At 39.1% G+C, this 12,438-nt stretch overlaps 1 protein-coding gene across 1 annotated transcript in view; it reads left to right on the forward strand.

Annotated features, from left to right (window-relative positions):
• The first annotated feature begins 831 nt into the window (after nt 1-831).
• Nucleotides 832-12,438, forward strand: part of LOC107586499 (protein kinase C epsilon type-like) — a 101,199-nt gene continuing 89,592 nt past the window's right edge. Inside the window, exon 1 of the mRNA XM_016273893.1 lies at nt 832-1,888. Coding sequence (XP_016129379.1) covers nt 1,541-1,888 — 348 coding nt within the window. The 5' untranslated portion in view covers nt 832-1,540. The remainder of the gene's footprint in view (nt 1,889-12,438) is intronic.

A 12,438-nucleotide genomic window follows, 5' to 3' on the forward strand; every position in this document is an offset into this window, starting at 1 on the left:
CTGTTGGGTTAAATTTTGGTTACATTTTTAAATTAGCTTTTTAACCCAACAGTTGGGTTAGTCCATATTTGACCCAACATTGGGTTGAAACAACCCAGCATTTTTAGAGTGTATGTGTAATGAATCTATATAATTTATGGGTTTCACTTTCTAAAATGAGTGACAAAAAATATTGACTTTTTCATGATATTCTAATTTTTTTAGATACCTGTATGCTGTAATAGAAATTCCATTCACGAGATGGCGCTTTTGGTTGACTATTGATGTTGAGAAGGTGGACCTCAACATAATCACATTTTCAAGAACAACCCTGTTGTCAGTCTGTCCTCAGATCAAGTGTAACAAATTATCACTTTTTTTTTAAATTTATGTACATGAATTAATTTAATTTATTTTAATGTACATGATACACAAAAACATGTCTTCATCTAGTTAAATTACTTTTTTCCCCCTTGCAATCACACACTGTAAAATTAGGTCATCTTGGCTTGCATCCACTTAACTTGCTACAATAACTTTGTATTCGCCTTTGTGAATTTTCAGAGTTTTTTATTTTCCACTGCAGTTCTCACAGTACAGCATTGTAAACAACCTTACGCAAGAAAAGGAGCACATCCATACATTGCTACTGAAATGGCAATGGCATGGAGGTAGATCACGTAATTTCAAATAATCATTAATGATATAAACAAGTCAAAAATTACTAAGAATTATGACTAAGACCGGCGGTCTTCGTACGCCATGGTATGGTCGTCTGCACTGCATGACTTCAGCAGGGTGCATTATTCACACACACACACACACACACACATGCTTCATCTTTACAGCTCTGTGGGTGATGCTTGACCAGAGAGCCGAAGCAGCGGTTCCAGCAGTGCCGCACTCACTCAGCCCTCCGCGCAATAACTGACGTGTTTTGCGCATTTCCTGGACCAGCCTTCAGACACACACACACACACACACACACACAGTCGGGAGAAAAAGAGGCAGGTCTGCAGGAAACTGAGTACCGACGAACAAACAGGGATCCTGGAAAAAGCAAGTGAGTACGAAACCCTTGTAAACACTGGTTCTCCTGTCTAGGGCGAACCGAAAGACGCTTTTGCGAGGATAACTTCCCTCCCAATGCGCGGAGGAGACACATCCAGCGCTCCAGCCAGACGAGGGAACGGGCTGCTCACGCTGAGGAGATCCAGCATATATTTCTGGCGTATTTTGAGGCGTGGAATGCTGGTCGTATCGCTGCTGAGACACTGTAGCTGTCCTTTTTCAATCCAACGTGCATTGCTGACTGCCTAGAGCGCCGTTTGGACAGCTTCAAGATCACATGCAGGTTGTCCGTAGATCATAGCAATAGATTCTCTTTCTGTCTGGAGGACCTTCTACACTTTGCATGCAGATCCACGAGGACGAAGAAGGGCATTTACCGTTATTTCATAAGGAGAAACAATCACAAACCGGTGGACCGTGGCATACACTGGTTGAATAATTAACCAGGCGCTGAAGTGGAATATTGTTACTAAAGCTTTCAAAAGTGGCCATGGTGTTTTTTAACGGTCTGCTGAAGATTAAGATCTGCGAGGCTTTGGACCTGAAGCCCACAGCCTGGTCTCTGAGACACGCCGTCGGTCCCAAGGCGCAAACCTTCCTGCTGGACACGTACATCGCCCTCAACGTAGATGATTTTCGCGTGGGTCAGACCTCGACCAAGCAGAAGACCAACAGTCCCGTCTGGCACGATGAGTTTGTGATCGAGGTGCACGACGGCCGCAAGATCGAGCTGTCGGTGTTTCACGACGCGCCGATTGGCTACGACGACTTTGTAGCCAACTGCACCATTCAGTTCGAGGAATTGCTGCAAAACGGCAGCAAACACTTCGAGGACTGGGTAATGTCTTTTTGTGGATATTTCAGGGGTGCGAATTATGGAGGGTGCCTCCAACCATGTTGGAAAAGCCATTTAATGGCAGCTGTGATTTGGAACATGGTTAAATAATTGATAATTACCCTGTTGAAAAAAACAGCATATGCTGGTTAGGTATGTTTTGACGCTGGGATGCTGGTTTAAGCTGGTCTTTTGCTGGTTTACGCTGGTCCTTTGCAGCATAAACGAGCAAAAGGACCAGCTTAAACCAGCAAAAGGACCAGCTTAAACCAGCAGAAGGACCAGCTTAAACCAGCAAAGGACCATGACCAGCTTAAACCAGCAAAGGACCAGAATAAACCAGCATCTCAGCATCAAAACATACCTAACCAGCATATGCAGTTTTTTTTCAACAGGGTAACTGCCACCATATTCCAAAGCCAGCAGTAGGACTAACTGGTAGTTGGTTTGTTACTGGTCTAAACCAGTCTACTAGCTTGCACTAGCAAATAACCAGCTAGAAACAGGCTTCCATGTTCCAAAACAATGTCAACAGCTGGATTCTTCAGTGGAAGGGTGGATGGGGGGGCTCTTAAGAGTCCTTATTGATTCAACAGGTCTGGCAGTAATCAGGCCTGGGTGTGGCTAGTGAAATTTAACTCAGCTTTCTAAAATAATGTGGTTAATTGCAGTTCTTTCATGATTTAACAGGAGGGGGCAATTCATTTTTCACGTAGGGCCACGTAGGTTTGGACAGCTTTTTTCCCTTAATAAATAAAATCATCATTTAAAAACTGCATTTTGTATTTACTTGCATTATCTTTGTGTAATATTAAAATTACTTTGATGATCTGAATCTTTTAAGTGGGACAAATATGCAAAAAATTAAAAAAACGGGAAGGGGGCAAAAACCTTATCACACCACTGTATACAAGTGTATTTGCGTTTCAGCGTTTGTTAAAATTTCAGTAACTACAAACGTTAAGTTACAAGTCAGAGGAGGCATCACCTGTTGCCAAATAGATGCTAGCAAACAGAATTTGCATAAACCTGAGGAGGCAACCATAACAACCGTACGCAACTTTTCATTGTTATCAGTAGGGAACAGTACGTTGATCATTACTCGAGAAAATATAACAAGTTTAATATTTATCATATATTTAAATAGCAAACACGCTACAAAAAAGTGTTATGTCTTTAAAAAAAAATGGTTAGAAACTGAATGAAGCTATTTGTACTAGTGGTACTAGTGTACAGTTTGCCTTGCGCAAGACTTGAAAAGATTACGCCCGAAAATACCTGTAAAATGTTATTGCCCTTGGTAAACAACTTAAATGTTCAAAATATGGTTACACCAAAATGAAAACACATGTGTGCGCCAGCAGCAGATGTGTGTTGTGCTTTCCTCTTTCTCTGATGCCACCTGCATCATTTCTGCAGCAAAGGCCTCAGATGAATGCTCAGATAACCCCGGTTGCATAGAGACGACGAAAGAGGTTGGCTGCCTGTCATAAATATTTGTGCAGCTGCCAAGAGCCATGCAGCCATCATTAATGCAGACATGATAATTGGATGCCAAATGGTCAGACAACTTGCATCTTTTAATCTGTTGATGTTAGGACGGTATTTGTACATCTGATATTTTTGTCAGGTAATCTAACGTTTCTAAAGTACATGATAAAAATATATTTAATATGACTGGATAGATAAAGATTAATACAGAATTATATTTATTAGTACTTGTAGGCTATGGAAGTCAGAAATATATTAATTGCAGCTACATTTTAGTGATACTAACCTGAAAACAGTCATAGTCATCTAAAATCACACCACTATTATGGCTGAAATATACAACAGCCATTATAACGTTTACATCATTTTCATGTCATTTTACACCATATTTACATGCTTTCAAATTAGTCCTAAATCTGTATTTGATCATCACAGACAAAAGCAATGACAGGCACATAGGTCATATCCTGGCTGCCCAGTCCAAATGTCTCGTGTTCAGTCGAAACAGTGAATAGTAGTATAACAGAATAATAGAATATCAATGAACAGTACACTAAGTAATCTAGTAATAGAATATCATTGTATATCATTTGAATGAGAGTGAATAGTTCAGTTGAATATCAGTATACAGCATCAGTCTTGGTCCCATTAAGGCCCCTGATATGGCAGGTGTGCAGTATGTGACACAGTACTACACTTAAACAGTACTAGACATCAGAGCTTCATAACACTCAATGCACTTGAAAAATACTGTACATATATATGATATAGGAATAGGGGTTGGAATAAAATGGCTGATCTATTGAATTACACGGAGCTTATGTTTGGTGTGACTTAATTCCTAGACATACAGCATATGAGGATGTTGACATTTGTGCTCAGTTATATTGAGCACAAAGAAAACATCATGTGATTAAATGATTTCTTTAGCAATGGCTCTTTAGCAAAAAAATCTAATGAAATTAAAAAACTAATATCAAATTTTGTTGTATTAGTATTTATTGATCATCCTTAATTAATTTTAGATATTGTAATTCAAATGTAAAGTATTTAAAAATTATTATTACATTTCATGATAATTTAGACACTTACTACTCTAACTCTATACTTTAAATTTGGGATTGCGTACTATGAATTTTGTTGGCTTGTATCACAAATTGCTTGTGACTTTTTTAAGTCACTTTGGATAAAAGCATCTGCTAAAAGTCTAACTGAATGTAAATGTATATGGTAATTTGATTTATTACCAATAAGAGTTACATGGGTAAGACTGAAACGCTCAGTTTTTTCGGCTGCTCATTGGATTAATAAAGGTAAATGTCATATTATATGATTACACACTACTTCACTGAGGTTTTACGACCTAGTTTTGCTTTAAAAGCAAACGATGCAACCAAATTTACCAGAGAGGTATTTACAAAAAACTAGTAGCTGCTAAACCCCTGCTGAGAATGTCCCATTTTAAGAAAGAACATACAAACGTTTGGTGCAACCCTACCCAAGCCTTGCGTACTCAGGCCAGCAGGATTCCTGGGAGAGCGGGTCTGTGTGTGTCATAGTGAGTATCTGTCAAGACAAGCAAGTGCCTGATAGTGTACACTCTTAAAAATAAAGGTGCTTCAAAAGGTTCTTCAAGCGATGCCATAGAAGAACCATTTTTGGTTCCACAAAGAACCATTCAGTCAAAGGTTCTTTAAAGAACCATCTCTTTCTTACCTTTTTATAATCTGAAGAATGTTAAAGGTTCTTTATGGAACCATATAGACAAAAAGGTTCAATGGCATCGTGAAGCACCTTTATTTTTAAGAGTGTACGAAGAGAAAAAGAGCATCAGTCTGTGGGACAGATGTGTGCAGAGGTAGGCTTTGACTGGCTCACAGGCAGCTTTTGCGTAATTTGAAAGCAATTTGTGTGAAAGTGTGAGAAAGGTTGTAGAGGGTTGGTCAGACTACGAGAATTACTCAGTCACCCATTTTCCCACGAACCCTTTACATGCACACAAACACACTCACACCTGTTTCAAAGGCATCTCCTCTTCGGTCATGCCTGCACTTGCACGCTGTAGGCTTATTTTGTTCTAAAGGGCATGTCAGTGTTCTGTTGTTCATCCCAGGCAGCTCATTGCAGGAGCTTTTCATCTCCATTTGCTTTAACCGAGAGCTGCATGGTGGGGCCAGTTGGAGGTGTGAAGGCCGAGGTCTGCCGGCTGTGTAAACTTCAGAATAAGTTAGAGGTTGGGCTGATTCCACAAGCCCCCCATGTCTGTCTGCACTGTCCTTTATCTGCCCTCAGTAGGGCTGTGAGCTGAAAACCGGTTGTTGTTCAGAACTGGTTCCAGAACCGAATGATTTTCATGATGTTCAGTTTCGTTAACAAGGAATGCATCCACTAATTCAAACAGAACACTGTACTAAAACACTAAGACAGTGTTTCCAGCATGGCTAATCTGCATTCAGTTGTGTAAGGCATGCACCAACATGACAGAAAACAAGAGACAAAGAGTCTTAAAGTGTGCGCTTGGCTTTAGAAGAGCAACTTGATTTTAAACCGTGTCTTGGCCTGACACTTTAGAAAGTGGATGGGCTGAATCTGGCAGACATTATTTTTAGTCTTTCTCAAAGCTCAAAGTAAATTATAGAGGATAGGGAAGTAGACTGTCAAACTTAGAATGAGATTTGTTTTTCCTTGAGAGAGATTCAGTGGATAGAGCTAAATGGTTTCACACCTAATTCTTCACATTAATTCCTAATTCTTTTGCAGTTAACGTGTGTCTTTTCTTCTCCACCTGTTTTTTCTGACTGTGTTGACCCAGTGAGCATTTTGCTGTCCCATGGTCATGCCTTAACTTTGCAAATTCTAGTATTGCATAAGTATTGCATCCTTCTCATGGGCATTTAATAATTTTTGACTTGCAGTCTGAGTTAAATCTCTTTTTTGGCTCATTTTATCTGTAAAAGAAAACCTGCCTAATAATCATTGCACACCTGAATATAAGGAGTTTTTCACTTCCAGCCTTCATGGACAATTATATATCACTTATAAATGATTACATGCAAAATTAATAGAAGTTATTAAGATTGATGTGGTTTGGAATTGGTCAAATGTGCTTGGAAAAAAATATGATCAGAATATCAGCTTGCCTAATAATTATGCACACACTGTAGTTGACCATGACCAGCTTAAACCAGCTCAGGACCAGCTTAAACCAGCTCAAACCTGCTGCCATGCTTCAAAACATAGCCAGCATATGCTGTTTTTTTCAACAGGGTAAGCTGTGAATGCTTTGCGCATCCAAGCCATTTGAGTGAATGGGTTTGGGGACTGGCTAAATATTAACATTACTATAAGTTCCCTTGTTACTTGTGGCGTAGCATAAAAAAGGTAGGGAATATGTATTTAACTGTCTGTAATTTTCTGCAAAGCTGTGCCAGTTAGAGGGATTGGGGTGAACAGATCTGCAAATAGGCCTGTCACGATAACAACCTTTTGTTGTGCGATATATTGCCCCAGAAATAATTGTGATAAGCAATATTATTGTAATTTTAAAGACCATTTTATGCCAATGGTCACATGGTGACATTATTTTTTAAGTAAATATAATGGGGCGATATATTGCATCACTAAAAGTTATTGAGGTCATGTACATATGTTGCGCGATAAGTCGATATATTGATTATTGCGACAGGCCTATCCGCAAACAGCTTTGGCACCTGTGCTCTATCAATATGAATAATCATTATTGTTGCACATTCTCATTGGGTTGTTGGCGTGTGGTTGATTTCATGCACAAGGAAAACGAGGAAATGCGCTGTTGCTGCCAGATCTCGATTACCAAAAACCACAGGGTATTTGATGAAAAAAAACTAACTCGACCAAATCAAATGAAAAACATTGCCACTGTACATTTTCATGTTTTCTCAAACAAAGCAAATTTTGAGAATTCACAGAAAACACCTTAAATGTTTTGGCAAACTAATCAAAATGATAATTTTTGAGGATTTGTATTGTTTCGTTTGTTTTCCCAATGCTTGACAAAACTTGCTGTGACGTGTATGGATCTGTCCCAAATCACACCCTGAACCCTTGTGGTCTTCCTCCGAGTCCATACTTTAGTGACGTAACACTGCTTTGAAGTCTGCTGCCGAGATCGCCTCAGTGTGGGATCGGCAGAAGTGCGCATCGAGGGCGCATAGCGGCCACAAAGGGGGCACTCACAAGCACCCTTCTGATGGCTAAAATGTAAAATGGGACACCCTATGGTCTCACACGCGGCGACCATTGTAAATCTTCCAGAAATGCCTAGGACCTTGTCCTCGGTGGAGGATGTGGGTCCCCCTCGGTACGTTTTCGATCGCGTTCTGGGGGGGCTTGATGACCATTTTCCAAGTTCTCCAATTGGTTTAGGTGAGAAACCATTTTAACAGTAAAATTGTGGTGCATGCCATTTATCTCTCATACTCCAGTCCAGTAGGTGCCAGAAATTCAACCGTTCATGTGTATTTTCTGTGTCTGCCATTAAAATGACAGAAGAAGAAGAAGAAGAATAGTGCATATTGAGTTGTTTTTATCGTCTTTTATGTTCTACTGAAGAAAAAAATAACCTGTGTGTAAAAAACATTTAAGTTCTCAAAAGTGACAAACGTATTAAGCTGCTGCGTGTTTGTGGTCAGAAAGTAAAGTACCAACACTTAACCCTACGCCTAAACAGAGATTCATTCAGCTCAAAGGTTAACCCTTCATACTCAATACCTAAATTATGCAAAGCTATTTACTCTTGATCATTCTCCATTGTGAAGTATGTAGGTAAGATCTTTGCACAGTGAAGTGTGATTTTTGCACTTGCTTGTATTCTGTATATTTTGAAAGTGCCATTGATCCACAATATTAACTGTTTTTGTTGTGTCAATCTATGACACACTTCACCTTTAATGGTTAACGTCCCACGTATTATCCAATGGTTAACGGATGACAGTTAATTGTTGATTAGCCAAATTAGTAGCTTCAAGTATGAAGCATTCTTCTGTTTCTGCTCAGTTACACATGTACCTGCTGTAATGTCAGTAATTGAGAGGCAATGGCTCACAATAAATTGGAGTGCAATTCAACTATCAACAAGATGGAGCTCTCTTTTTCACACACTCTTTCTCTCTCTGACCTTCTCTTCCATTGTTTAATAATGACCTGTCATTATCAAAGTTTCATTATGATTTGCAGTTTTCGTTAACTGTTAACACCCCTCTTAGATATCATTATTTGTCTTTCTTTCTTTCTTTCGGCTTGTGGCAATACAGTTATTCTCTCATTTCCTTTGACATTTGATTGGTTGAGGATTAGAGATGTAGAATATGGTCATGCAGAATATGTGCTTTATAAGTACTAATAAACAGCCAATATGTTATTAATAGACATGCTAGTAAGCAACTAGTTAATAGTGAGAATTGGTCCCTGTACTATGTCACATGTTTTCAGTGATGAAGAGACAACATACAATTTCCAGATACTAACTTTCACAGAAGAAAGTTTAATTGCCCGGACATTGCTCTTTCTGTGTTTCCTGAAACCTTTATTCTCTAATTGTTCCAGTTGATGCTTCATATTTTTACCCTAGAGGAAAATGTTATTGCTTAAATGTGAAACTGTCTGTCTTGGATGTTTCTGCTAAAATTCCTTAAGTGAAATAAAATGAGGCAATTGTTGGCATACATCAGTATAGCTCTACAAAATGCATACATAGACTATTAAATTAAAAATTGATAGCATAAATCATAGATTTCTGACTTTTGATTGCAGACTAATCTGAACACAATTTGTTGAAATTCAAGAGGAATCATGTGACATACTGGGGTCATTTTAGATTATTAGAAATGGGATAAAACAAAAACAGGTAACAGCCAGTCAAAATAAAGCAAGGATTATTTTATAGATACACTCTTAAAAATAAAGTTTCTTTATTGGCATATGTGGTTCTGTGGAGAACCTTTAACATACATGGAACCTTTTCATTGCACAAAAGGTTCTATTGAAGAAAAAGTTCCTTTAGATTATTAAAATGTTCTTCACACTATGGAAAAATTGTTCTTTTAAGAACTGTTCACTGAAGGGTTCTTTGTGGAACCCAAAATGGGGAACCCGTTTGGGACCTTTATTTTTTAGAGTGTATATTACCTACATTTTGATGAAAAGAAAAGAACTAAACTTTTTTTCTGATTACGTATAGCTCTCTTGGATCCCAAAATGTCCACGCTTGCTTCTTATTTATTAGCAAGCCTGTAATTCTTTGACCTGCAGATGTCCCATTTACTCAGACCGATCTAAATGCAAATATTTACTTCCACACCCTTGCGTACATGTGTGCACATAGACACATATGTGCAAAAAACGTCCACACATTATTTCCAGACTTAAACATTCACTCACTCTCCTTTGCTGCTGCAGCTAGAGCTGCTATATTTGGCGTGTCGTCGCACCTGCAAGAGCAAGAGCATTCAGAGATCAGCTTGAGCGTGACATCACAGGAAGTGGGAGGAAGGGAGAAGGTCACAAGGTTTTTCAGGATAACAAACATGTCGCTATAGCAAGCATTCGACAGCAGATCCGTACCGCATAGCGACTCTCTCCCACAGGCCCTCAGCGGGGAAACACTTCATTTCATCTTCTTGTAGTCTAGAAAAAACACTTCTGTGCTCTCAGAGCCTGTGTCTGTTCAAATGTTTTGTATTAAATGTAAATGTGTTCAAATAGAGCAGTCTGAGTGTCTTGACCCCAGACTAGTAAATCAGTGCATGAATGTTCTGGAAAGCCTCCAGTGTGGATTTGATAAAATCCTAATTCATTCATCCTCCATCATGCAGGGAGTGAAGAAACCCCACAGCAGCCCCGGGGCTTACAAAGACACAGTATGCTTCAAATATTTAAGTTTGATTTGAATATTCATCAATTCTGCAAACAGCTTTGGGTGGTTGATATGAAATTTTTTTCGGGAAACTGAAATGACCTGTGGCGTGACATTTATATACTCCATTTAAATATTTTTAATTGTTAGACTGTAGGCGCGTTTCCATTACCCTTCAAATTGCGCAAATTGAAATTGCGAATTGAAAATACTCCTAATGGAAACGCGTCAATTTCGCAAAAACACCCATATATCGCAAAAAATTTTTACGCTTGCATGAGGTGGTTTTTCAGGCAATGCGAAAAAGGAATAATTCGCAAAACTGCAATGGAAACGGCTTTTTTGCAATTACAGGTCACATGGCGTATGTAAAAAGTCATATGATCATTCTTCAACGTACTATAACCTCCAAGAAACACATCATACGTGGCCGCTCTCCCTACCATTAATGCGGTGCAGTGTGGCTTTGATATGGCCACTGAAGCTGATTGCGGCCACAATGCTTGTGTTTATTCCATAATCCAGCCGCGCCACGCACGTTTCTGAAGCGGCTCTATAAAGACACACGCATACGCCTCCTTTGGATAAATATAGCCAAAATCCCACCAAAATTCGTTGCCATGACTTATCGCGAGAGGCAAAAGGTTATGTTTTAGTCGCATAACATTGGTTAATAGAAACGCCGTCAATTCGCAATACTTTTTTTATCGACATTTATAAAATATCGCCAAAGTTTTGCGCAAATCTGTAATGGAAACGTGCCTAGTATTTCACAGTATTACTGTATTTTGATCAAATAAATGCATTTCGCAAAAACACCCATATATCGCAAAAAAGTTTTTACGCTTGCATGAGGTGGTTTTTCAGGCAATGCGAAAAAGGAATAATTCGCAAAACTGCAATGGAAACGGCTTTTTTGCAATTACAGGTCACATGGCGTATGTAAAAAGTCATATGATCATTCTTCAACGTACTATAACCTCCAAGAAACACATCATACGTGGCCGCTCTCCCTACCATTAATGCGGTGCAGTGTGGCTTTGATATGGCCACTGAAGCTGATTGCGGCCACAATGCTTGTGTTTATTCCATAATCCAGCCGCGCCACGCACGTTTCTGAAGCGGCTCTATAAAGACACACGCATACGCCTCCTTTGGATAAATATAGCCAAAATCCCACCAAAATTCGTTGCCATGACTTATCGCGAGAGGCAAAAGGTTATGTTTTAGTCGCATAACATTGGTTAATAGAAACGCCGTCAATTCGCAATACTTTTTTTATCGACATTTATAAAATATCGCCAAAGTTTTGCGCAAATCTGTAATGGAAACGTGCCTAGTATTTCACAGTATTACTGTATTTTGATCAAATAAATGCAGCCTTGGTGAGAATAAGAGACTTCTTTCAAAATATTTAACAAAAATGAACAACCCTAGACTTTTGATGTTCAAGTATTTTGCTTATTAACTAACTAACTAACTAACAGTTTTGTCTCATGAAATCTGTTTCCCATGAAAATGTGGTTTCTAGTGAATATGTGAGAATCTCAGCTATTGCAATGAACTGAACCTTGATACTGGTACTTTTGGTTTGGGAGTGTGAATTTTGCGTGTGTGTGAGTGCGCTTGCAAGCAGGTTTTTTGTTTTTTTTTGCACTGGTGCATCCTGTGTAAAACCTGTGTTGACTGCACTAACATGATACGACTCGCCTCTAACCCAACTCCCACACACATCCTCACTGTCTCTCTCTCTTTACTCTCATAGCATGTACAAATCTCTCCACTCATCCCCACATCCTCCCTCCATTTCCTGCTTTAATCTGGTTTTGATGGAACAGCCGTTATGCTGTCATTAGCTGCTGAGAGGAGAACCGGGCCTAATATCAGTCATTTCAGCCTGAGCACAAGCCTCACAGGGCTCATGTTCACATCGAGACTGTGCTGTTTCCTCTGCTGGTGCCACATACTCAGCATTTATTCGGCTAATCTTGACCATGTGTGCTTGTTTATTTCCATAAGTAAGGGTTCTACAGGTGGTGTGCAAACCTAATGAAGCAGGAAATCACACACACTAATTTAGTCAATGTGAATGTATAGTATGCACAGGAGTGTCTTTTTTATTTTATTTTAAATTTTTTTGAGGGGGCAATAGAAAAATATTTTTACTATT

The sequence above is a fragment of the Sinocyclocheilus grahami genome, unplaced genomic scaffold, assembly GCF_001515645.1.
Source record: "Sinocyclocheilus grahami isolate Dianchi unplaced genomic scaffold, SAMN03320097.WGS_v1.1 scaffold82.1, whole genome shotgun sequence".
In the NCBI taxonomy this organism is placed as follows: domain Eukaryota; kingdom Metazoa; phylum Chordata; class Actinopteri; order Cypriniformes; family Cyprinidae; genus Sinocyclocheilus; species Sinocyclocheilus grahami.